The 26,397-nt window shown below is 49.9% G+C and overlaps 1 protein-coding gene across 3 annotated transcripts in view; it reads right to left on the bottom strand.

The window, feature by feature from the left end:
- LOC140525399 (germinal-center associated nuclear protein-like) overlaps nucleotides 1-24,111 on the bottom strand; it is a 40,520-nt gene extending 16,409 nt beyond the window's left edge. For all 3 annotated transcript variants that reach the window (XR_011974029.1, XM_072640780.1, XM_072640781.1), the window contains exons 1-13: nucleotides 22,926-24,111; nucleotides 20,020-20,152; nucleotides 18,984-19,180; nucleotides 17,444-17,583; nucleotides 16,279-16,476; nucleotides 14,602-14,870; nucleotides 13,791-13,953; nucleotides 11,951-12,111; nucleotides 10,915-11,156; nucleotides 7,103-7,443; nucleotides 5,600-5,700; nucleotides 1,950-2,102; nucleotides 276-473 (exon numbers count right to left, since the gene is read on the bottom strand). Coding sequence is in view for 2 of the 3 variants with exons in the window: in XM_072640780.1 (XP_072496881.1) it covers nucleotides 276-473; nucleotides 1,950-2,102; nucleotides 5,600-5,700; nucleotides 7,103-7,443; nucleotides 10,915-11,156; nucleotides 11,951-12,111; nucleotides 13,791-13,953; nucleotides 14,602-14,870; nucleotides 16,279-16,476; nucleotides 17,444-17,583; nucleotides 18,984-19,180; nucleotides 20,020-20,152; nucleotides 22,926-23,553 (2,924 nt within the window). In the remaining variant the exon portion in view is untranslated. The remainder of the gene's footprint in view (nucleotides 1-275; nucleotides 474-1,949; nucleotides 2,103-5,599; nucleotides 5,701-7,102; nucleotides 7,444-10,914; nucleotides 11,157-11,950; nucleotides 12,112-13,790; nucleotides 13,954-14,601; nucleotides 14,871-16,278; nucleotides 16,477-17,443; nucleotides 17,584-18,983; nucleotides 19,181-20,019; nucleotides 20,153-22,925) is intronic.
- Between the last annotated feature and the right edge of the window lie 2,286 nt (nucleotides 24,112-26,397).

Raw genomic sequence — 26,397 nt, 5'->3', positions numbered from 1 at the left:
CTGCCAAGGCTCCAAAGAGAAACAGTTTCCTTGCCAAGAACAGGAGGGACTTCAGAAGGAAGGGCCGAGAATCAGAGCAGATTTGAAGGTGACATGTAGAATTGGTTGTATTTTTATAAAAAGCACATGGTACAACATGGAGATCCCTGATTTCATATAGAATCTTCTTTGTGTCCTACTGTGTATAAGGAAATGCACCTCTTTTTTAAAATTTTTTTTAAAAAAAGAAAATCGAGGCAGTGAAATTATCCTGAGATTTGCATGTTGGGACATACCTAGTACAAGAGACTCCCAGCCTGCCTGCGTGACCCAGGTTCAGGATTCCCCTACTTAGGTTTTCACCACTCATGGCACATGCCACACTGGGCAGTAAGGCCTTCAGCTGATTGGTGCGGTCCGCATAGCAGGGAGCAGGGGGGAATGCTCGGACTTGGCGCTTCCATTTTTTGTGAGCTAGAACCATCTTCTTCCATCTGCAAATCAGAAAGAGCCACTTTGTACTTGATTTCTTGAGAGCAGAGGTTTGTCCAAGGACTAGGACCACAGGATTGGAGATACTAAGGCAAAAGGGGCCTCAGAGGACACCTAGCTGAACCCTCATTCAAAAGGAGAGAAAACTGAAGCCCAGCGATGTGGGGTGACCAACGGTAGAGCCAGGAAACTCCCCCGACTGAACCTGGCTCTATAAAGGCCTCCCTGCAGCAGAGGGACAGCCTCAGAAGCTGGAGCAGCCTGAGGATCAGCCTCCTAAGTCATGCCCTCTGGCTGATAACTACCAAAAAACCAGTATATAGTAGGCAGTTTATATAAGCTGACCCTCCCAGTCCCTCTAGCTGTCACTTCACACAACCCAAGGACTGTTTCTACCTTTGCAGTAGCTTTCACATTCATCCCCTTGTTTTCACCCACACTGAAACCACCTGAATTCAGGTCCTTGGGTCTTTTCATTGCAAGGACTCAATGCAAGGCAACAATGGATTAGTTCTTCCCATGTTCATCCTTTCTCCTCTTTCCCCTCCAATCTATCATGTGATCTTATCAATGTATGTGATGATGTGATGATAATGCAGCATTCTATTCAAATCCTTTGGGCACCCCATTGCCTTCTGAATAAAGTAGAGACTCCTGACCCTGCTATTCACAGCCCAGACCACCAGACAATCCAGCCTCCATCTTCTCACCTTCTAGTCAAAGCGGATGAGTCTGTTCTCCCCCTGCCCTCACCTGTAGTCATGCTCAGGCTCAAGTGGCCTCAGGCTTAGGCTATCCACTCGCTTCCTTCAAGGCCCAACTCAAAGATCATTCTCCTCCACCATACTTTCCCTAAACCACTCCCTCATCCCTCAAGTGCAAGTGATCACTCCCTTCTCAGATTTCTCATGCTTTGCCCAGATGCCCATACGTGTGTATAAAATCAGCCAAATTGACCGCCTAGCTGATCCCTCCTCAATACTCATTCCACTGCCCACATCCGGGCTCCTGTTCTGCCTTTAGTTGGCATGAGAAGCTTGCCCTGGAGATAAAACCTATAAGGATTAAGTGTGAGTATAAATAATGCCCCAAATCCCAAATATTGAGGGAAGGTTAAAAGCAGATTTGAATTAAAGCTGATAAGAAGTGGTTTAGAGTAAGAGGAATCAGGAGAAAATGTGTTTAAGAGATAGGGAGCATGTTAAAAAGGCACAGAGTGTTGTTTGGCTCGTAACCTGCCTCTGTGGCATTATTAGCACTTATGTGCCTTTACTTACTCTCCTTGTGGCTTGTGGAATTATTGCCATGATTATTATATGGTTTAGCTAGAGAAACCCAGGTTTTCCATTGGCTCTAGTTTCATCTACCATAACCTTTTGAATTGCATACACGTGTTCCCAGGGATGCAAAGACTCCACGGGATGGGCTGGCCAAAAAATCCACAATAATTATATTCAACGTAATAGCAATTTACTTACTGGTATAAATATTTTCGGAAATACTGGAACTCCTTTAAGACTTCCTGAGCTGTGTAGAAAATCTCCTCTTCCAGAAATACGATTAGCAAGTTAGTGCATATCTCCTCAGAGAAATGAACAATGTAGGCCGTTGGGGTTTTTTCAGGAATGTACCTGAAATGTGAGAAAAGAAAGGGTTAAGCAGTGGACATCTGATAAGCGTGTGACAATGAATGTCCCCATATGATCAAAGGATGCCCTTGAAGGAAAGGGACCTTCAGATCCATTCCCTCATTTTATAGATGGGGAAACTGAGACTGACAGAGATTAGGTGACTGGCCCAAGGTCACACAAGTACACATCTCAGCAGAATTTGAATCCAAGTCTTCCAGACTCCAAACTCCATTGTGCCATGTAGTCTCCTTAATTTACCTGGCATTTTCAACTGACTGTTAAAGTCTAAACGGGATTGATATTTTTAGACCATTTGGAAACTAGTTTGGCATTTTTATTTAAAAGGAAAATATTTAAACTATGCTTTATTCCCTAAAACATGCCATAATTACAAGGGAACTTCAGGTTTGGGGGATTACATAACCATTCTTTGCAACTGGCCGTACCAGTCCTTGGACGTGACATACAGACATGGCAGAACCCATACCCTACACCGGTGCTTTATTCCATGTTCCTTCATTACGCTTTCCACTAGGTCTAATCACTTTTCACAGTTAAATCACTGAGGAAATGGCATTCCTGACAAATCTGACTGGTTGGTGAAACCAAATGATTATATTTAACCAACCCTGAGCTATTACAATAAAATGTGCTTATTAGAACTGCTGGAGAAATCAGTATTCTGGTTAATCGAATAACTGTGTCATGGAAAATTGACCCTCTGTGCCAAAATGGTCTCAGCTCACAAGGCTGTTGTGAAGAGAAATTGTTAAAGCACTTTGAAACATTAAATTCCTAAAAACACAATTTATTATTCCTCCATTAGTATCCTTCTCTTACACCTCATCCTGGCACAAAGACGACCCTGGGTTCCCAAAAGCAAAGCCAACAGAGGCGGTGCCAGCAACAGCTGGTCTTACTAAGCTGGAAAGACTGAGCAGGGCGCCATGATGAGAGTTTATAGACTTATCATCCAAGGACCTTCCTAACTGTTGGGAGAAGCTTCTCACCAGAAGGAATATTTTCAGTCACATTCTATCACAACAAAGGTTCCAGGCTAAAATGCAGAGGGTTTGTCATTGGTACTGGGTATGGGTGTGCCAATATCTCCTAGATAATCACAGATCTTTAAAGTATTCAGTATGATCTAATCATTAAAAGACACAGATATAAAATGGTACTGAGTCACAGCTAATCCTTTAAAAGCACATGAAGATTTCTAAAGTGCTTTACATGTATTCTCTCATTTGACTTTCACAGCAACCGTGTGAGATAGGTAATATTAATTATCTCCATTTTGTAGATGAAGAAACCAGGAGAGAGAATGTCTAAGCAGACTTGACCTCAAGCCTCAGCAATTCTAGGTTGACCAATGCAATCCATTCCTCCTCTCCTCCTCGATGTCTAAAATGGAATAGGCATAATATAAGTCACTGGTTTGGGGAGACTGTTCAGAATCCTACAAGGAAGGTCACCAGCCCAAAGACAAGGAGAACCCAAGGAAGGAAAATTCAATTCTGGATTTGCTTCTCCAAAGTAACAAGGAAAAACTGAGTGTTGGGATGGGAATTCTGGAAATCTGGCAGGCGTGAGGTGGGAAGTGTCTACCTTAGAATCAAGTGGAAAATGGGGAAGGAAAGGAAAGTCAGGCATGGCCTGTGATGTCCCCCAGGTTTTAAAGGGTTCAGAGGAAGGAAAGGTCAGAAATCATGACCAGAAGACCTCCCCCAACCAAGAAGATAAAAAAAGAATAACTGATCCAATGAGGAGATCAAAATGACTGCACAGAGACCCCATCCAAAGGCAGCGTGGGCCAGTGGAAGATGCACTGGACCTGAGATGGAATCTGGCACTACCACCAATTTCTGTAAAATGTGAGCTCTGAAGACCCTCCCAGCTCCAAACTGAGGCTACTATGCACCAGCTGAGACTTTAAAAGACAGATGGAAGCAAGAGGAGGTGAGAGAGGAAGAGTAAAAAAGCATGGCTCTTTCATGTCCAAAGTGTCAGGAAGACATAGGCTCTGAATGCACTGGGGCAGGTCAGGAAAGCTAAGGACAACAAACAGACTTTTTGAGTTAAACTGGACCACAGAAGGTATGAAACCACTGCTGGAGGCGGATGGGATGATAACTGCTCACTCCTGAGAGAAAGCAGTTGCCCAACTCTGATTTTGCCCATTTCCTCTGCCAAGAAGAAGGATCCTTGACCAGAAAAGACTCACTTCCCTTTGCACAAAGGATGGCCAACAGTGAGAACCAAGAAATGGGGAGCTCATGAGAAAGCACCTGTCCAGCACTGGTGGGTCCACAAGCGTTCTACATCAAAGCCTACCTAAAGAACTAGAACCCATGATTACTAAGCCAGGGCTAGCAACCTCAGGAAGCATCTGGAGAATGGAAGCAGAGGTGGGTCTTGTGATGTACGTTTTCATGATAGCTCAAAGACTTGGCAATTTCTACCATCTGACAAGAGCTTTGGGCTGAAACTCATAGGACAAAATGTAATATGTATAAATGGAAAGTCACAAGGTCATAGATGTGGAGCCCTCTACTAGGAGGAAACTCAGAGAAAGTTCACCCTTTGCCCAAGGTCATACAGGCAACAAGAGGTGACTACAAATCAAGTCAGACATGAGTACTCTGAAAAGTCAACAGCATAACTACAAGATGGCAGGTGGGGAGTGGGGTATGGTAGGTAGTAGTTTGCCTGGAAATGATCTGGGGATCATGGTGACCCACAAGCTCACTAGGAGTTGGCTTTGTGATGTGGCTGCCTAAAAAGCTAATAAGATTTTAGGCTTCATTAAGAGAGGACTAGGAAATGAATGAACCTTCTGTACTCTGTCCTGGATACATCACAGCTGAAGTATTATGCTGGATTTGGGGTCCCACTAAAACACCCAAGCTGAGGATATTCCCTTAGGACTGAGGCCATCGTGACCAGATGAGGATGGCCAAGACAGTAAATGGCCTTGAAATTGTGCCTCCTGGAGAATAGTTGAGTACATTGGGCACATTTAGGCTGAGTTAGAAGAAACTCAAGGGGTTAGGAGAGTAGTCTCAAAGCATCTGACGGTCTGCTCTATGGAAGAGAGGTTAGGTGGGCTCAGCTTAGCTCGGGGGCCAATTGAGAGCAAAGTGGGGAAGAAGTACAGGGATGAATTGAGGCTGGATGTCAGGAACAACTTGCTAACAATGAGAGCTACCCAAAAGTGGGATGGATCTCCTGGGGAAGTTTTTAGGCCAATTCTGGCTGACCACAGGTGACCACAGGTTGTCACAGGTGAGGTGTGCTAAAGTAGGGATCCTTGTCCAGGTACCAGTTGGACTGTGTGATCTCTATGATCATTACAAACTTCACCTCTGTCTGCCTCAGTTGCCTCATCTGTCAAGAAGGGATGATAATCATAGGGCCTGCCTTCTAGGGTTGTTGTGAGATCAAACAAATTTACATATATAAAGCTCTATAAATGCTAAGCATTATTATTATCTTACCTGAAGGCTGCCCAGTGGGAAGCTGCCTCCAACCTGCAGATTCCCCTGCATTCCTCTAGAATGACATCTTGGACCATTTCTTCAAATGCATCCACAATGTCCTGGGTAAAGAGGGGGAGAACTGATGAACCATCAGAGAATTCTCCAGACTTGAAAGTGTGTCTGACAGAATCTCCCTTTTGAGAAGGAAGGCTCACCACCGAGGGAAGTCCCAAGACCCCTGGCTCTCTGTTAGATAACTTTTCCTCATGATTTAGAGCTAAGCAGGCCCTTCACCCAGAGGACACCCTGATGCTACCTTCCCTGACAACCTCTCCCCTCTCTGATCCATCCTCTGCCCACTAGCCTTGGAGCCACATCTCAACTCTGCTACTATGGCACTCGGCAAAGCCTGGGTTCAAGTCCCAACTTTGATTTGTACTTCCTTTGTGACCCCAGGCAAGGTAGGACTGAATGGTCACTGAGGTCCCTTCCAGCTCTGAACTTCTGGGGTTCCAGGATGGCTGGGCTGCTTTGATGAAGCCAAGGTACTCAGCAGGTAATCCTTGGGGGACTGGAGCAGAGAGAGGTGCCACCTCACCCCTGAGGTTGGGAGCTTTGGGGAAGAGGAGTCAGGTTCTATAGATGGCTTTAAACACAAACAGGGAGCTGATGGAACAACAGCACCCATCTGGGCAAAGCAGGCTGAACTTGTTTGCAGTGCCCAGACTGCTGAGCTGTGTTACACTAGAACTACATGTGGAGTGCTGATTGGCCAGCTCAGAGTCCAGGTGAGTGAGGAGCTGGCTGGCTGGGCATGTCTGGGTTACCTGGAAAGTCAGCCTGAGCATCTCCGAAGTCGTAATAATATTACCTCCTTTGAAGGTTGATTGTAAGTGAAAAGAGGTTTTGTTACATCAGTTGGAGAGCAGAAGAAGAGTGGATTTGCCAGCAGGACAATGGTCAGGACAAGAAGGGAAGCAGCTAACAGAGGGGCAGCTCCACGTGGGGTAGCTTGTCCCCAAAGGGAACAACAAAGCCTGTGGCCCACCGTCATGATCTGACCTGAGCACGTGGGTTCCTCTCAGTCATGTATCTCCCTGCAAGGCCTCAGTCTGTTCTCACTCTCCCCTACAGATACGCATGTACGGGTGAGAGGGGGTGACCTAGGTCTTTGTGCAGGCTGTGGTGCACTAATTAGTCTTGCTCTTGCCTTATTATTAAATAAATGTTTTATGTTTAAGAATTAATGGTGTCATAGTAACTGATTTTGTGCAAACAGAAACCACACTGGTAGGGGCCCATGAGCTAATGTGGAAAGTAGCCAAAGTGTTTCCTCACTCCCTCCTTCCATGACAGTGTTAGCCCTAAGACCTTAGGATGTGAAAGAGAGTGAGCCCTAGCCATGTGGTGGTGGTCCATCTCTGGGAACCCTAGATATGAGAATGGCGGACGAGTGAGCCAGACCAGAAAGTGGGCAGGCAGAACCCTAAGCATCTTGGGGTGGGAGGAGGGATCTCTTACCCTCTCCATGTAAGTAGAATGATTTCTCTGAACTGGAAAGACAGACTGTACAACCTGGAAGGGAGATGGGACCAGCTGCACAGCTCCTGAAGAATGAGGTGAAATCCCTAGTGGATGTGGAGGCTGAGGCTGGGGTTGGGGCTGATGCAAGGGCTTCATGGGCAGCCCACCCTGAGACCGGGGAGACATCAGAGGCCTCAGTTGGAGCTCAGATCGAGGCCAAGGTTGAGGTGCTGGTGCAGACTGCAGGCAGAGGGGCAGCAGAGAGGGCATCATTTCGGGGTGTACCATGGGTATCAAGGTTCCCATGCTTCTTGTGTTCCTGCCTTGCGCAGGAGCAGCTACAAGAGAAAAAAAAGAACGCCTCTGATTATGGAATGTCCAGATGGCATCTGAAATAGACCCCAAGTGGGGAGAACCAGGCTCACAAGCCTTCAAGCTGAGGATGCACACAGCCCATTGGGAAGGCCCCAGGGCTCAGGGTCTAAGACCTGAAAGTGAGTCTCAGCTTGGCTATAACTATTCACTTCCTTCCCCTGGGCCTAAGCTGTAAAACAAGGGAGTTGGGCTAGATGGCCTCTGGGGTCGCCCTTTGGACTCTAACTTCCATGAAAGTACAAGTCAAACCTTTATGGACATAGGAGGCTTGTGCAAAGCTGATGGCTTCCATTTCCTTTGGTTCCTTTAGAGCAAGGGCCATTCTTGGAAGGTGGCCTAGCTGTATCAGATCTCAAACTGTATTGTAAAGCAGTGATCATCAAAAAAATCTGATACTTGCTAAGAAATATGGATGGATGGTAGATCAGTGGAATAGTCACATAATACGTAGTTGTAAATGGCCATCACAATTTACTGTTTGCTAAACCCAGAGATCCAAGTTTTGAGGGCAAGAACTCACCATCTGACAAAAACTGCTGGGAAAACTGGATAGCAATTTGGCAGAAACTAGGCATAGACCAACATCTCAAACCATATAACAAGATAAGACCAGAATAGGTGCAAGATTTATACAGAAAGAGTGATATCATAAGTAAATTAGTGGAGCACAAAATAAGATACCTGTCAGATCTATGGATAAGGGAAGAGTTTATGACAAACAAGAGACAGAGAGAATCAGGGGAAGTAAAATGGGTAATAATTTTGATAAGATTAAATTTAAAAGGTTTTGCATAAACAAAACCAATGCAGCAAGATTTAGAAAAAGCAAGAAACAGGGTTGGGGGAAGGTTTACAGCAAATTTCTCTGATGAAGGTCTCATTTCTCAAATATATATGGAACTGAGTCAAATTTATAAAAATAAGAGCCATTCCCCAATTGACAAATAGTTAAAGGACATGAATAGGAAATCTTTAGAAGAAAACATCAAAGCTATCAATAATCACATAAAAATTCTCTAACTCACTATTTTTTCAAATTATAATATATAATGTTTTATTTTCCCCAATTACATTAAAATAATTTTAACCTTTTTTAAAAAAAACTTTTGAGTTCTAAATTCTATCCCCCCCTTACCTCCTTTCTCCCTGAGACAATAAGCACTCATATACAGGTTTGAGCAATCATGTAAAACATTTTCATATTAATCATTTTGTACAAGAGACTGGAATAAAAGAAAGTGAAAATAGCAAGCTTTAGTCTGTATTGAAACAATATCTGTTCTTTCTCTGGAGGAGGATGGTATGCTACATCATTGCTTCTCTTGGATCATTGAATTGCTGAGAATAGCTAAGCCTTCATCATACAATATTGCTAAGTCATTACTGATTAGACAAAAGCAAATTAAAACAATTCTGAAGTACTACCTCACACCTATCAGATTGGCTAATATCACAGAAAAGAAAAATGCTGGAGGGGATGTGGAAAAATTGGGACATTGCATTGTTGGTGGAGTTGTAAACTGATCCAACCATTATGGACAACAGAACTAGGTCCAAAGGGCTATAAAACTGTGCAAACCCTATGACCCAGCTATACTACTTCTAGGTCTAAGATCATAAAAAATGGAAAAGGACCCACATGTACAGAATCTTTATAGAAGCTCTTTTGGATATTGAGGGGATGCCCGTAAATGGAGGAATGGCTAGTATATGATTGTTTGTAATGGAATACTATTGTGCTATAGGAAATGACAAGCAGGTTGGTTTCAGAAAAACCTGGAAAGACTTGTATGAACTGATGCAAAGTGAAGTGAGCAGAACCAGGAAGACACTGTGCATAGTATCAGTGATATTTTAAGGCTGATCAACTGTGAACGGCTTAGCTCTTCTCAGCAATATTGCAGTCCAAGACAACTCCAAAGAACTCATGATGGGAAATGCTCTCCATCTTCAGAGAAAGAACTCATGAATTATCTGATTGAAGCATAGTCTTTTCACTTTGTTTTCTTGATTTTTTTTTGGCAATATGGCTAATGTGGAAATGTTTTGCATGATTTCACATGTATAATTGATATCACACTGCTTGCCTTCTCAATGGGTCAGGGAGGGATGGTAGGGAGAGAAAGAATTTAGAACCCAAAAAATATTTTTAAATAAATGATAAAATTAAATAAATAATAAGTTTATTTTAAAAAAAAAACAATATTAGGGCCCTCAAGAAGCAGCAGTGTAACCTAGGGAATAGAGAGATGGCCTTGGGGTCCAAAAGACTTTAAGTCAAAGCCCTGCCTTACACACATACAGCCCAGCTAGGTCGTATAGTAGATAGAGCACCAGGCTTGGAATGGGGAAGACCTGAGTTCAGATCCAGCCTCAGACATGCACTAGCTACATACCCCTGGACAAGTCACTTCACCCTGTTTGCCTCAGTTTCCTCATATGCCAGTTGAGCTAGAAAAGGGAAATGGCAAACCACTCCAGGATCTCTGCCAGGGTCATGAAGAGCTGGACATGAATGAAATGGCTGAACAACAGATGCATATAGGTTGGGATACCTAGGACAATCCTCCTCATCTCTGAGGCCCCAAGAAAATCCCTGACATGTCAAGTTATAGATGGGCCAGAGGAAGTTTCTACCTCAGGAATTCTGTACACCCCCAAAACACAGGCCTAGGCTGGGGAGAAAAGATGTTTCTGCTCAAGGTAAGACTCTGTGTTTTATATACATTACAACACACAGATATAACATGTACTGTGCTCATGTGTGTGCCTATGTGTGCATGTCTACTTTGAGTGTATATGTATGTATGCATATGTGTGTGTTCTTGAAACTACTTCAGGAAAAGAAAATAGGATCTGCTTGTCAGTGTTAACAGCAGAACAGGCAACATTCAGGACGTATAACTGAGGGAGAGTTGAGGATCCTGACCAGAAGAGGTGAGTGGTTCTGAGCTAACAGGGAAACATGGGTCAGTCCATCCATTAGTTGATCAAAGAGGGCTTCCTGGTATCATGCCCCATGCTAAGCATGTCACACAGTGCACCTGATATGAGCAGAACAGAGCCCAGGCTCACAGGCAACAACGGGCACATGATCGCTGCACAGGCAGGCACTTCGGGGAACCCAGGAAGCTGCAGTATATAAAGGCTGATGCCCACAGGAAGCAGCAGTCCAACAGCTGAGGCATGATGGGCAAAGGAAGCCTCCTCCTGGACTGGGGTGGAGCCTCAGGAGAGGCCTTGTGAGGAGACACCCAGGACAAGGTAGGAGTGGGTCCCACCTCAAGGAGATGCCAGATCAATCCATCCATCCACATGTGTGATTGAGCTCTACTCCAGTTGCATCCCTGCCCTCAGGGAGCAGTGGCTCCATGGTCCCAGGGCTACTGGAGTCACACCTAATCAAGCTCATAGCCTGATGGCCTATCACGCACCTGCCAGTTCCTTGGGAGTCTTAAGGTCCCTGGGAGTAGCCTCAGGATAGAGGCTCTCTCTGACATACATGCTCTGCTCATCGAAGCTGCAGATGGGAATGTGCTTTGTGATGGGGGGCAATGGTCCTCCATTGATGACTTCCCCAACAGACGTGGTTCGCTTCTGTTTGATCAGCACTGACATGGTGGGCTTGCACGCCCTCTCTGACTCGCGGAAGGCTGCGCGGTTCAGCTCCACCCAGCTACAAAGACAAAGTCCACAAGCTTAAGCTTGTGTGTCTGCTGCTGGCAGCCTTTGACCCTCTGTGACCGTGGTGACCCTTGAGGCCACTGTGCTCCTCTACTTTCTACTCATAGGACTATGGGCAAGTCTGTGACTCAGTTTCCTCCTCTGTATGAGGAGAGCCCGGCCCAGATGACATCAGAGGACCCTCCCAGTTTCCATGAAGCCATGCTCCACAGACCATGCTTTCCATTGTCACCTGGAGCCTGAAGAAAGGTGACCCGAACATACCAAACAAAAATGTTGCTATGTAGAGGGTCACAGATTGGGAGCTAGAAGGAGGCTTGAGGTCATTGGTTCAGCACCTCCATTTTACAGATAAGGAAAACAAGACCCAAAGAGTGACAGAGGTGATGAGTAGGAGAGTCAGGATTTGAACCCTACTCTTGTGACTCTTTTCTAGACTCCTGCTCCCCTTCCCTGAGCTCCCCATGTCAGGGCCCCTCCAGACTCCATGGGCATTTGGACACATTGGGAGTCAGCCATTACAGGCCCTCTGGAGACATGGTCGACCAGCAGGCCTTCCTCCCTGGTCCAACACTTCAGCCTACCATCTGAAGTGTGGTCTACACCAGGGACAATTGCATCCTGCCATCTGCCCCTCTCCATCCACTGCCTCCCCTGCCAAAGGGTGATCTCCATGAGAGTAGGACTGCTATGCCTTCTGTATGCCCAGTGCTTGATGCATATGGCGAGCATAGAATCAATGCCTTTTCAATTCATTTGTTCACCACCCCTCAGGCACTGACATACCCATCAGACACACTGAGGCCATAAAAGGTCACGAAGTCTGCTGCCTCTGTACAGTCCTGGAACAGGAGCATGCGCTTCAAGTCATAGAGGGGAAAGAACGTGGACCTCTGCGAGCTCACGGTGTAAGCAACACTGAGAGCCTTGAGAGCATCCTTGCGGACCTGGAAGCAAAGTGGATGGAGTCAAATAACCATCTTCTGAAAAGACCCTGGCACTTTGTCAGCAGAGGCTCAAGACTGAACTGCATCTGTTGTAGAATCCAGTGCAGACCATTGTCTAACCAGGCTCTGCCTGCCTGAGACTTGAGCAATTGGTTGCTTGGACCCGAGTGGGCTACTTCACATTTATTTCCAATTCCCTGCCATGTTCAGCTCAGTTGGCTGCATCACTAAGATTTTCTATCAACCAGCATGCTTGCTTATCTTCCTAGTCTTGCGCAAAGCTGATGCAGGGTTCAGTTGAAAGAGTTGGAGGCCCTGGGTGTAAATCCTGGACCTGTTACTTACCACTATGGGCAAGTCATTTAAGCTTGGTAGGCCTTGTTTTCCTCACCTATAAAATGAGGGGCCAGACAAGACAACCCCTACGATCCCGTTGGCCTGGAAACCAAGATCCCTGGGGCATTCTGCCCACCTGGTCCCAGCCCATGGAGCAAATCCACCTAAAGGTCCATCCTCCCTGGGGTGCAGCCTGAGAGGCAGCTCCTTTGTTGGGATCTGGTCCCAGTGCATCCAAGCTCCTTATCACAATTAGTGAGGATGATGCTCTAAAATACACTCCTGTCCCTAATAGTCTACTAGACCCACAATCTCCCCAAAGTGGACATTCCCTCCACACAAGCAGGTTGTAGTCCACCCAGGTCTGCCCATCCTATGTGACTCCCATCCTTGTCCTCCTGTGAGGAAAATGAGGCCAAAGTCAGTGATCTGAACATGATCACTTAATGGAAAACTTCCTCAGGCCACTGGGAGTCATGTCAAGATGTAAACTGAAAATTAAGCAGGAGTCTCAGAGGGGAATCTCGTAGCAGGACAGCCACAAGATCCTCCACTCATGGCCCATCATTGGCTGAGGCAATGACATCCAGGGACCAGCCGGCTCACCCAGACGTGGCTGTGGCAGTCACAGTAGAAGATTCAGACTGTCTGGCCAGTGACCTTGACCTCTATGCAACAAGCTGAGCAGGGCTGCTTTTTGAGAGGCACTGTAGACAGGCACCAGACTCAGAGTCCACAAGAGTGGGGTTCAAATGCTGCCTCTGATGTTTTCTAGCTGTGAGATGTTGAGCAAATCCCTTAACCTCTCTGAGCCTCAGTCTCCTAATCTGGACTAAGGGGGATTGGAATTGATGGTGTCCAAGGGCCCCTCTGGCTCTAAATCTATGGCCTTCTTATCCTTAGATAATATCATTTTACAGATATAAAAACTGAAGCCCAGAGAGGGAGGAGACTTAATTAGGGATAGCATTTGTAGGAAGCTCAGGATCCTAAGAGCAGCACAGCCTGGGCAAAGGCAAGGAAGCTGGCAAAGGAATGTGAAGTCCCTTGAGCAAGGGAGCCATGTGGCCAGAATGGTTAAAGGAGGGCCCCAAACATTTCATTATTTAAAACACAGTCTGGAGAACATGTTCTATCTAGCAGTATAGGCCTCGGACCCATCCTGACTGTGTGACCCTCCCTGTTGACCCAGGCTAGAAGATTAAAGTCAGGTTCCCCAAGGGTCTCAGTGGCCAAGAAGCAGGACCCTCCTGCTTTCAAGGGGCAGGAGTCACAGGTCCAGCCTTGTCCTGAGCCTTACCACAAGGCCCTGACCAACATCCAACAGCCCCTCCCTGTCTCACCTGACCGAAGTAACTGTGCAGAATGCATGCTTCCAGGTAAGCAGCTTCCTGCACCAGCTTAAAGAATCTCACAAAGTTGTTGCTGTTGAGGGCAGACAAAGCCTGGGCAGCGAACGTGATCTTGGGGGCGTTCCGGACACTGGGCTGGAGCTGCTGCAACTCTCTGGGGACAGGCAGGAGAGGGACAGCTGTCATTAGGCCACACCTGGGCCACACCAGGGCCATGCCAAGGCCAAGCCAGGGCCCTTCCTCTCTCTGCCTCTGTCTGCCCTTCTCTCTGACCCTCCTCTACCACCCCCCGCTCTGCTCTCCACCCCCTTCTCTCTGTTTCTCCCTCTCTTGCTCCCTCTCCTGATCCCCCATATACATATAAATAAATATATATTATAGCATTTCAGCTTTCCCCAAATTAATATTTTAAAATATTTTTCATATTAAAGGATCTGAAGATAGGCTTGGAAGGTCTCTGTGGAGGGTTTAGGTAAGGACTTGGATAGGCATCTTCTGGGATGAGAAGGCCCTACCACAGGTGCCCCACCGACAGACATCCCTCTGTCAGCTGTCCTCGGTTTATCTATCCTCTCTTTTGTTTTTCTAGCCTTTATCCAGATCCTTCTGTGAGCTAGGCACTGTGCACTTTGTGTGTCTCAATGGAATATGCTTTCCCTGAGGGCAGGCCCTTTGCCATTTAGGTCTTTGGATCCCCCAACCTTGCACACCATAAGCACTTTTTAGATGGGTGCTGAGTCAGTCACACTGATTCCAAACTCTGGTCTGACACCCACCCTCTAACAAGGATGCACAGGTTCACCTCAGGATGTATCCTTGGTGGACATTGAGCAGGATGTCATAGCTCCTAAGTTCGGCCTCACAGGCACAGTGAGTGCCCATGTTAGCCAGGTCCTGGTACATCTCTTTCACACTTTGTAAGCACTTAAGCGCATTCTCGCTGTTGATCTTGGCATCAAAGGAGGCCAGAGGCTCCTCGCACATCTGGTGAGCACAGTGGATATGAAAACGCACACACTTCTCAATCAATGACACCGTCAGGGGGTCACAGAGATGCTGCTGGGTGATGTCCTTGAGGGCAAGAGGAGAGGGCCACTTACCTAGTGGCCAAGGAAACTCTGGACCCAAACACCTGTGGGCCTGGGCAGGAAGGCAGGGAGGCTCTAGACGGAGGCTCCCAGGGTGGGCAAACATGGCCCTTGGAGGTCTCCCAGCCAGGCCTCCCCAGGGTGGGCAAGCCCATCACAGATCCAGAGACCCAAAGATCAGGTGCTCTGGCTCTCTCCCACCAAGAGCTAACTAGAGCGGCAGCCATGGAGAAGTCAATGGGCCAGTCCATGGACCCACCTGAGTAGGACGTAGGTGAACCTGACCCCTGCCAAAACATGACACACGGAAGACGCTAGGGAGGAGATGGACAATGTCAGGACCCAGGACAACACAGACTGAAACGAAACAAGACCCCATCATCCCACCCACATACACAAAAGCAGTCAGAGGATGGCCATGGCAAAAATCGCTGTTAGGAATAGGAGTGAACAGAAGACACGAACAATAAAGAGATTTTGTTCATTCAGAGATGGCCAGAGCATAAGCCTAGCAAAAGAAAATGACTTCACGGTGACCGTGGGCAGAGCCTTGCTCAAAGGCCAGGCCCACGAGGCCTGCAGGGGTCCAGGAGGAGAGGAAGCAGGAGATCCCAGGGACTTTCAAAATGAAGAGAAAACTCTAGGGAAAAGAGTTGGCAGGAAAATTACGCCTTCCTGAAAATGAGAAAGGATCACACAGAGGTGAAGGACCCCATGAAAAAACAGGCGATAACAGAGATTGAAACAAATGAAGAAAATGTAGGGGGTCTCCATGAGGAGGAAGGGACCAGAAAAACAGGCCAAGGAGACAGAATCTAAGTCACTGGCCTGCCATGAAACAAAGGTGAAGAGAAAGAGCTGAGCACCGTATTCAAAAATCACACACAAAAACCACCCAGATCTAATAAAGCCAGACAGCAAAGTAGAATAAAAAGCACCACAAAATTTGGGGAGCAACGTGGGAGGGAAATTTTTATCTCTAGCCACTTTCGTCAACAAAAGAATAAAACAACAGGTTAATGAATCTAGCAAACAATTAAAAGGTAAAAATTAAAATTAAAAATAAAAACCAAAAATTAAAACAGCAAACTAAAAATGCCAAGACAAATTCTGAGAAGCAAGAAAAGATTAACAAAACTGAAAAGAAAAAAATGAATGAAGATGATCAACTTTTTTCAAAAAGCAATAAAATAGGTAAAGCATTAGCTAATGAGATAAAAAGAGAGAAACCAAGTTCTTAGTATAAAACATTAAAAAGAAGAATTCCTAACAGAAGAAATTATTTCACCCAATTATACGATAACAAAGCTGACAAGTTAAATAAAAGAAATGAACAGGTGAAGTGGGGCCTCCTGGAAGCCAGGATCCCCAGAGAGGAAGCCAAGACTGACCTTTCTCACCCCACGAGTCCTGTTCCAGACAAAATCATACCACTCTCGAGAATTCCCTTCCACACTATCCATGACGTGGGTCAGTAAGTAGTCCATGGTCATGCTTAGGACCTCCAAGGGCCGCAGTTCATGGGCCAGGGGCTCCTCTTGGTCTGCAGAAGACCGGCTGTACTCCTTGATGGCTGCTGCGTGGTCAACCTGAAGACCACAAGGAGGAAGAGCCAGAGTTAAGAGTGAGGACAAATGCTGATCTGGGTGCTGTGGCTACTCACACAGGACCTCCCAGCCTCTGGCCCAGCCTACACCTGGCCAAGCATGCCTGTTTCTACAACAGCCCTTGATGAGTTCACATCTAAGCATGATGCAAAGGGAGGTCCCAGGGCCTCCTGGGGCTGCCCCTTCCAAGCTTGAACAGCTCTTATGTCAGGGAGGGTTTCCCAATGTCCATCTTGCACCTTTCCCCAGAATGGCTGATGGTTCTACCCTTGGAGGCCAAGAAGAAACAGGCAGAGGCCCCACCTCCAGCACAGAGACACTTGGGATGCACCCACATCCATCAGGCCACCTTCAGGAGGTATTACTGTCAGTCTCTCTACTGTCCTGCCCTCCACATTCCCAAGTGAATCAACACACAACTGTGGCTATGAATGGATTAGGCCACCTCCCAAGAAACAGAGACTGAGATGCCCATGCAGGGTCCCACAAGAGCTCAGACTTTTTTACCTATAAGCATTTCCTGTCCCAGGGGACTCTGGATGGCTCACTCACCCTCAGTTTCCTCCTCTGTAACATGAGGGGCCTGCAGCAGGTCCCTCCTAGCTCTCCACGCCTAGTTAGGAAGGGGATGTAGGGGGCAGCTGGGTGGCACAGTGCATAGAGAACAGGCCCTGGAGTTAAGAAGACTCATCATTTTCAAGAGTTCAAATCTGGCCTCCGACACTTACTAGCTGTATGACCCTAGGCAAGTCACTTCACCCAGAAAAGGAAGGGGAACGATCTGGTTTTGAGGAGAGGAGTTTTGCTTGGGCTGCATGGAATTTGAGGGGATGATAGAAGACCCAAGAGTCGTGGACCAGGTGCGATGCCCAACAAGGGGCCGCTGACCCCGCTGCCCACTCCAGAGAGGCCAGCCACAGACTAGAGGCGGGGCCACAGCAGGAGGTACCTTGTCAGAGCCTGGAAGCATCTCAAAGATGCTCAGCTGCTTCCTGCTCTCCCTCATATACCGCTCCTTTTCTGGACACATGTCTGGGCAGGTCCCCACCAAGGGCTTTGCTTGACCCAAATCTGTCCTCTTGACTTGAGCTGTAAGACAAAGCATGTGGGTGGCTCTGCTGCCAAGTCATACGGTCAGCCAGTGGGCCCCACCTGTCTAGAGAGAATGACAGCAGCTGGGCAGAGACCCAGGTTCCCCTCCAGGCTCCTGTCCAGGCTCTGCCCCAAATCTCAGGGAGCCCCGTCCCTCTGGAGCTCAGCTCCATCAGAAGCAGGAGAGGGGCAGAGGGTGATCGACTGGGTGAGCTTCTAAGGGTCTTCCAGCTTAGACATGCTCCTGTGTTTCAGCTTGATGCCACAGGCCATGTATGGGCTCAGGATACACAAGCCCAGCATGTCAGAGCCCACCTGATCCAATCCTAACATGAACAAACATACTCTCTACAATGAGTGAATGAATGAATGGTTGGATGGATGGATGGATGGATGGGTGGGTGTGTGGATGGATGGATGGGTGGATGGGTGGATGGGTGGATGGGTGGATGAAGCATTTATTAAGTGCTTACTATGGGCAGAGTGCTGCACCAACTCTACAGCATATAAGACAAAGGCCAGCCTCAACTTGCGAGTAGGGGGGCCTCCCACCTCCCAAGGCAGACCTCGCTGCATTGGGATGGTTTCCCAACACAGAGTCTAATTCTTCCTCTCTGCACCTTCCCCCCATGGCTCTTCCTGATCCTGCCCCTAGTGGTCAAGCAGAACGAGAAGAAGCCCACCCTGGACAGAGCCAGACAGCCTTCTCTGCTTTGGGCTGACCACACCCAATCTTCATTAACACAAGGGCCAGTCACAATACTTGGAGGCAGGAAGACTTGGGTGCCAACCTTGCTTCTGAAGCTTATGAGCTGGAAGATCACTCTGACCCTCTGTTTCTTCCCCTTAATTGGGCTAATAATAACAGCTTACATTTGCATAACGCTTTATAAAGATGACCTCACTCCACCCTCACAGCAACCATGGGAATAAGGTGGCATTACTACATCTTACAGACTTGGAAACTGAGGCAGACGGTAGTGAATTGACTTGCCCAGGGTCACAGAGCCAGGACAGATTTGAACTCAGATCTGCCTGGCTCCAAGTATCGAGAGCCATCGCTCTGTCCTCTGCATGCTCCCAGCTAAAAATGCCAGAGTGCTCGCTAACTTCCTCCAGAGCCATGAGGCTCATGGGAGATGATACCTAAAAGTGCCCTTAGAGTACCCATTGCCATGAATGCCCATTCTTGTGTGACAGAAAAGTGTCCAACTCTGTCCCTGTTAGCTACAGTACAGACTGACCTTGGGGCTTTCCCCATCCAGGCTGCCTCCTCTGGACACTTTGCTGCCACAGATGTGGTCTGACTCAGGGCAGCCTGAGATGCTTGTTGACTGACTCACTGACTGACTGCCCTTTGTCTGCATGGGACTAGCACACCTAGAGGGAGTGCATACCTTGTCTCAGAAGTTTGTCCCTGTAATTGAGAAGATTGTATTTCTCTTCCGATGTCCTTGCCACAGTGCAGAGCAAGCCAGCAACTGAGGTCAGCGGGGAGCCCAGGCTGTCTAAGGCCTTCACCTTAGGAGCCAGCAGGAAAGCTTCAGCTCTGGGCAGTTGTGTCCAGGGAAAGGCTGGCTTTGAGGAGAAGTGGCTGAGAGTGAAGAGGGCAGGAAGGAAGTCAGACTCACTGACCCTCCTGGGTTGCCAACGTCTGGGCACCTCAGGGCACCTGCTCATGGTCCCCGGTCTGGGGTGCGCCCATTAAGTCATGATGAAGATGTCTTTAGGTGAATTTTAATGTGAATTCTAAAAAAGGACTTTTGGAAGCAGGATGAGGTTGTGGGAGAGGAGGGGTCTCTCCGCTCTCTCCTCTGTCTCAGGAAAGAACAAGAAGGAAGTCAGGCCCATGGAACCAGCTATTGGCCCTTCAATGTTCTGAAACATTGAAACAATGAAAAGTGGGATGGACACAATGCTGCCTGTGGGTCCACCTGGCCCCAAGCACTGCCTGATCACTGACCCTCAGAGCTGGGGGCCCTCAGAGGCACCAGCTTCATTCCATACCTGGAACGTCCCTCTAGAGACTACAACATCCCCAGTGAGGAGCCACTCCTTCCCCACCTCCCTCCCAGGGTGGTCACTTCTATGTGAGGACACCTGTGATGGTTGGGAAGTTCTCCCAAAGCAGCACAGATTTTCCCCTGCTTGGCTCCTGGTCCTGCCCTTGAGTGGAACTGAAAGGTATCCCTACAGATACCTGAAGCCTGCCTGCAATCTTGAAGGCTTGACTTGTGAGTGAAGTCCCCAGGTCCCTCCCGGCCACAGCCCACCCTGCTACTACACTCTCTCTCCTTTGGGGAGCAAGGGATCCACTGGGGAGCTGGGGCCTTCAAAGCTGTCTGACAGAAGGAAGTCTTTGAGAGCTCTTGGCACTTGCACTCGATGAGGAGTGCCTGTCCTTCCTGTCTTGTCCAGGAGCCCCAGACCCACCTCCTGCTGGGGAGGTCCCTCCTGGCCAAGGATGGCTGTAAAGCCTTTGGGAGGGGAGAAGGGGTGAAGTCATCTGTCTCCTTTTCTTCACAGAACTTTAGCTCTTCAGACAGGGACTCTCTCATCTCAGGACCTGAAAAGGAGGTTGGGGGAGGTCAGACCCTTGCTAGGACCCACTCCAGCGTCCCTCAGACATGTGCTCCTCTCCTGGGGCAGCCAAGGCCGACCAGCAGAAGGCAAAGCATCACTGCCTCAGAAACACCATAGTCACACAGCGCTTCAGGATGTCATTTGGTCCTCACAGCAACCCTGAAAGGCCAATACAGGCCGCGTCTACTTAGAATGGAAGGTCCTGAAGGACAGCCACTGTTTTCCTTCTATCTTTTTACCACCAGTAGCTAGCACAATAAATAGGCGATTGGCTGAGAAAGGAGCTGCAGCTAGGACTAGGTGTGTTTTGCAGAAGAGGTCACCAAAGTCCAAAGAGGATAGGCAGGGGTCACCCAGTTAGTACACATCCAAGGAAAGATTTGAACCCAGGTCTCAAATCTAAATCTGTGATTTTCCCTCTAGACTAAGACTATGCCACTTCTCTTTTGGGATCCTCTGACTTAGATCTAATCTACCACTTCATTACTGTCGTTATCTGCTTGAGCATAAGAGAAAACTGGTGCCAGCATCTGAAGTCTTTATGCAACAAACGCCTTTGCCCAGAATGAAATCTCTAAAATGCCATGAGATGCCCGCGGCGCCTAGCACGGCCCTGCTACCTCTGAACTGAGAGCTCATGGATGGAAGGATGTTCCTAGGTTGCTGGAGTCCATGGCCAGCTGCCCCGGGGTGACATGGGGGACTGGGAAAGCCAGGAAACAAATGAGGGGACTTGGTCTGGCATGTGCCCATATATTTGGGGAGCTGGCTGTTGTTCTCCTAGATATCTGGGTCTCTGGGTTTCCAAGTAATTGATTTCCTGCGTAATTCTGTCTTTTATTTGATGAGTTTAACAGCATGATTCTCAGAAGAGGTGCCTGAGGCCTGGGGGCCAAAGACGTCAAAAGGGTGAAGAGCCCCTAACCAGAGCCCCACCTGCCCCTGGGCTCAGTGTTGGGAGAGAGGTGTGAACCTGGGCAAGGGACTTCCACCTCTAAGCCTCAGTTTCTGCAGTGCCTGCAGATCCTCGAGTGACTCCCTCCTGGGGCAGCTGAGGGGCCCAAAGGAAACCACATGTGGAGAGAGACAAACTCCTTCCATACGCTGGGAACTCCTCAGTGTCATGGAAAGAACACTGGTCTGGGGCTTGAGAAATAGGTCTAAGAAGCACTTCTAGAGTCAATCCTGGAACACCTGGGATTACACAGAGGGAAAGGAGAGGGGGTCCAGGACAGAATCTTGGGGGACACTCATGACCTGAAGGAGGATCCAGGAAAGGAGACAGAGAAGAAGCAGTCAGGAGAGAGTCGGTGAAGAGTGACCAACCCATGGCATCCAGGGCTGCAGAGAGGTCAAAGAGCATGAGGCTTGAGAAAAGGTCACTGGGCTTGGCCACTACTCAGGGGGCAGGGTGAATGGGATGATGGAGTCCAAAGCCACAGTGTTAGGGGCTAAGGACACAGCAAGAGGAGGGGAAGTAGAGGTCCTTGAGGGTGGTCTTTTCAAGCTTAACCACCAAGGGTGGTGACCACAAGGATGGAGGCACAAGTGGGGACATTCCAGGCACACCTATAGTTAGTAGGAAGTGGTCCAGTGGACAGGGAGGGGTGGGGGATAAGTGAGGGAGGGAGATGGTGGGGGATCTGTTGGGGAAGATGGGATGGGGGATGGGCCTGGAGGAAGAGGGGGAGAAGGCACCCTAGGGGTGGGGAGCATGGACAGAGGGAGAGGGAAGACAGATCCAACAAGCGTTCTGGGGACCCATCAGCTGAGGATTTGGTGACCATTCCTCAGCGCAGGAATGGGAGAGAAGGTAGGGGAGGGAGGGAAGGAGAGACACAGGTCAGGGCCTGTCAGGGTGAGATGGCCAATGAAAGAGGGGACAAGGCCAAATTGGACTGGTCAGCCAAGGAGGCCAGGTACCGAAGGGAGGAGAGTGTAGCCAGGCAGTGCAGAGGCTGGGAAAGAAGTAGGGGTGCAAGGCCCTGAGGTCACCGAGGGGAAAAGATTATCAGTTCTACCATGAACAGCATCATCTATCTCAGAAGAATGTGGCACAATGTGCAATTTCCGCCGCACCTTGGCTGTATGACCCTGGGCAAGTCACATACCCTCAGTGCCCCAGGGCAGAAATGGCTTGGGGTGAGAGTCTGCCCAGAAGAGGCTGCCTGTGTGGGAGCACACTTACCCTGAAGGTCACTGTTGTGACCCTGGGGGGTGCCCAGCCCTGGGCAGATGGGGTGTGGTCATCATGGACCTGGCTCTGGGAGGAAGGGCTCAGCATCAGGTGCCAACAAAGGTGCCAAGCAGTGAGGGTCTGTTTCACCACCACCCTGAGAAAGCCCTGGTGCCCACCAAGGTACCCACTACATTGGCTGAAGTTAACATTGATACAAGACTCGAGCCCTGAAGTTTGGCCCAGATGCAGAAGCTCTGCTCTCCTTAGGGCTGACGACCCTCCCTCTGTGCAGATCTGAGGCCTGGGGCAGTGACTGCTCCAAGATAACACAGCAGCTAAGCAGCTGAGGCGAGATGGGAACCCAGGTGCCTGACCCCAGAGCTAGGCTCTTTCTGCTGCCTCAGGAATGCCAGGGCAAACGTGGGCATGAGCCAAGCCTAATCAGATGCCTTTTGGGAGCTGGTCACAATCATTGGTGGCTCCCATTTCTCAGGTACCAGGGCTCTCTGCCACATTTTCCACATAGGTAAACTGAGGCCCGGGGGGGCAGTACCAGGGACAGACGCTGTGGCCTTACCTTCACTCCTTGGCTCCGGCATTCTTTTTGTTGCTGTCCCATCTGGTGAGGGCCAGCTCAGCTGGGCAGAGCACCTGTTCAGTGGGTGGTCACCCATGGGCCCCAGTTCCCACTTGTCCAAGGCATTGTAGTGGGGCCGCAGCCTGGGGTGGGGGCAGCTTCCCGGCTCGCGCTCGGGCTTGAGCCTCTTGGGGCTGTGGCCAGACTCTTGAAGAGAGCTGTTCCTGCCCTCCAGCAGCAGCTTGGGCCTCCTCTTCTTGGGTCGAGGCAGGGTTGAGGCCATAGGGGACCCTGAGAAGTGGCCCCGTGGACAGCCAGCCTCCTGAAGAGGGCCCAGGGGCTGCCTCGGACCCTGCTCTGGACGGGCCAGCTCCCCTGTGCCCAGAGGGCACCTCGAGGTATCCCCAGAGGAGTAGGGGGGAATAGAGAAGGGCTGGTGGTTGAGCCAGGCCTTATCAGGACCTGGGAGCCTCAGGGGCTGTGAGGCAGGCCCCCCACCTCTCTCCAAACCAGGGCTGGGGGCCAGGGGGCCTCCTGCTGAATGAGGCTTAGATTCTCCGGAGCCTGGCTCAAGCCTGGCAGGGGGAGCCACAGGCTGCTGCTCTGAGCCCAGGCCGTTGGGGTTCATGGTTCTAGGCGTATTGGGGTGCTACAACTCTGGAGGGACCCCAGAAACCTGAGAAGAGGTGGGAGGAGACTCAGTCAGAGCCCTGGCTACTAGAGGACTGCTGGGCCAGAGTGCCCACTGGGGGAGGGGAGTGCCAGGGCTGCCTGGGCCAGGGGTGCCTGCTGGGAGAGGGGAGCACTAGGGGCTGCCAGGGCTGGGGAGGAGGCAGCAGACTAAGAATCCCCTCCCTCCACAAGTCCCCCCAAATCCCAGCACCTCGGGGTCCCCAGAGGGGGTCTGCGGCCTCTGGAAAGAGGAGCCCCTGGGTTAGAATCCTGGTTCTGCCCCTCTGTTTGTGTGGCCCTGGGCCTGCATAAGGAGGGGCCGCACCCACTTTTACTGCCTCCCCTTCCTCTAGCCCCTGCCAGGGCAGCCCCAGGACTTGTTAAGCACTGTATGTGCGCAGGGAATGGCGCCCACCCCATTTCAACCCCATTTTTCAGAGAGGAACACTGAGGCCTGAGACAGACAGTGCCTGCCCCAGGTCACCAGGAGGCCCATTCAAGGTCACATTCTCAGTTCCCCTCCCCCCAGGCTGGGATCCAGACCCGCCCCAGCCCCCACCCTGGCCTGCTCCACCCGGCCCCGCCCGGCCCCCAGTCATGTGCCTACCAGGGAGGATGCAGGGAGCAACTGCCTCCCCGGGACTCCGAGGAGGGCCGTCCTAGCTCCAGGCCCCTCCCCTTTTATAGATCAGAAAACTGAGGCCCAGGGTGGGAGGACAGGGCCAGGCCTGAGTGTGTCCTGAGGCCGAGCCTCTAGGGGATCAGGGGAGGCTGCCTAGGGCCCCCCCAGCAGGCCCAGGCAGAGCTGAGACTCCCCCATTCTACAGACAAGGAAACTGAGACTCAGGGAGGGGGTGTCACATGACCAGACTGGGCAAGCTCCCGCTCCAGGGTAAAATCAACCAATGCTGGCCCCCAGACCGGTCACCAGGGGTCAGGGAGGGAGATGTGAGAGAATGACCCTGAGGTGAAGGAGAGGGCAAGTGTGGGGGAGGGGGGAGAGACAGAGACAGAGGGAGAAGGAAGGAGAGGGTGTATGTGACAGATAGACAGGAGAGAGACAGACAGACAGAGCCCGGGGTAGGGGCCGTGATGGAGCCAGACCTCTTTGGCCAAGCCGGAGAGCTGGGTTGGCACCAGGTCACAGAGGCCCCGTGTTTTGCCCTGACACAGTGCCATGGGCAGATCTTGCTCAGCAGCATCAGAGTCTGCCTGAATTGGCCTGGGGAGATAGGGGCTAGAGGGGCAGAGGGCTGGGCCAGGGGCTAGAGATTGGAAAAGATGGTGGCACCTTCTTCAGAAGGAGGGTCGACTGGCGAGGGGCTGGCAGAGTAAGGGTTGCCTGGAGAGCCTAAGGCTGGTGCAGGGAGATGTCCCTGCAGGTGGGGATGGGGACCCTCGGGTGCTGATAAACCCTCCCACCCTGCAGACACAGCACATCCCATGGAGAGCAGAGGCCTCAGAGATTAACTTGAACACCTTGGTGGGCTGGGGGGAAGGGTGTCACTGTCCTATGCCTTGGTTCCTGCTCTGTAACACAAAGACTGCAGCACTTGCCCAAGGGAGCTCAGGGAGGTGATGTGAGGAGAGTTCTTGGTCAGAGAAAGGGGCCCTCCATTTCCCTGCTTAGGGGGATAGTCATCCATTCAGCCATACTCAAGGGGCTCATCAGAAGGGGCTGACCTTGCTCTGCTCAGTTCCAAAAGGTAAAATCAGGAGAGGGGGGTCTTACAAAGAGGCAGATTTAGGCTCTTGGAAGGAAAGGGTTCCGAGTAGAGAAGCTGTCCCAGCCTGGAAGCGGCTGCTGCAGGAGGGGGCCTCTCACTGGAGGCCACCTGGCCAAGGTTCAAGGGTGGAAGAGTGGGAATTCCTTCCAAGTATGTGCCCCCTAAGATCTCCCCCCACTAGTTCTGTACTCCTCCTGCTGCTTCTGGTGGGAGGGGCAGCCTTTGGTTCTCCATCCACCCTGTGCCCTCCTCAGGCCCCAAGAGGAAGCCAAGGACTCCTTGGGAGAGGTAGCATACCCAGTTCACAGCAGCAGCAGATCTTGGTGCCAGTTACTGCTCCATTGGAAGCCTGATCAGCTGTGTGATCACACTTTCTGAACTTTGCTCTCCTTGTCTGTACAGGGGCTACTCACGCCCATGGACCCAACAGCACAGTGCCAGTGTTGTCACAGCTCTGGGCTTGTAGTCAGGAAGGCCTGGATTCAAATCCAAATTCAGTCCCTTACTAGCTGTGTGTCCCTGAGAAAGTCACCTCCTCCTCTGGGCCTCATTTTCCCCATCTGTAAAATGGGGATCACAATCGTACCCACCTCCCAGGGCTGCTGTGAGAATCAGTTTTGGAGCCCTGAAAGTCCTAAAAGGGCAGTCATTGTACTTGGCTAGGGCGTAAAGGAAGAGGAAGAAACCAAAGTTCATCCAATGTTTTTGCCTTGGGAGTGCCATTCTGTCCTGACAGTGGGCTCAGGTGTCCTGCTCTCTATCTTTAATTACCTCCTCTTGATGAGTGCCCTGTTCTGTGGCAGCATCTGCCCACAAAGGGGGTACATGTGCCAGGGTACATCTGCCTCCTCCAAGACCTGCTCAAAAAGGCCAGGACATGGCAGGCCTCCTTTCTCTTCTTTCCTCACCAGAAGCCACTTTGTTATTTTATCACTGGACCTCTTGCTCGTCTGAGAGGTTTGGAAAATGGTACCAGGTGTGTTCTTGACAAGGGCCTTTAGAAATACTGCTTCTGCGCATTGGATGTGTGAGCAAGGCCAAGGATGCCGCCAAGGAAGCCTGGAACAGCAGGG

The sequence above is a fragment of the Notamacropus eugenii genome, chromosome 2, assembly GCF_028372415.1.
Source record: "Notamacropus eugenii isolate mMacEug1 chromosome 2, mMacEug1.pri_v2, whole genome shotgun sequence".
Classification (NCBI taxonomy): Eukaryota; Metazoa; Chordata; class Mammalia; order Diprotodontia; family Macropodidae; genus Notamacropus; species Notamacropus eugenii.
The sequence above is the reverse complement of the archived record's forward strand: the minus strand, read 5'-3'. Positions and strand labels throughout refer to the sequence as shown.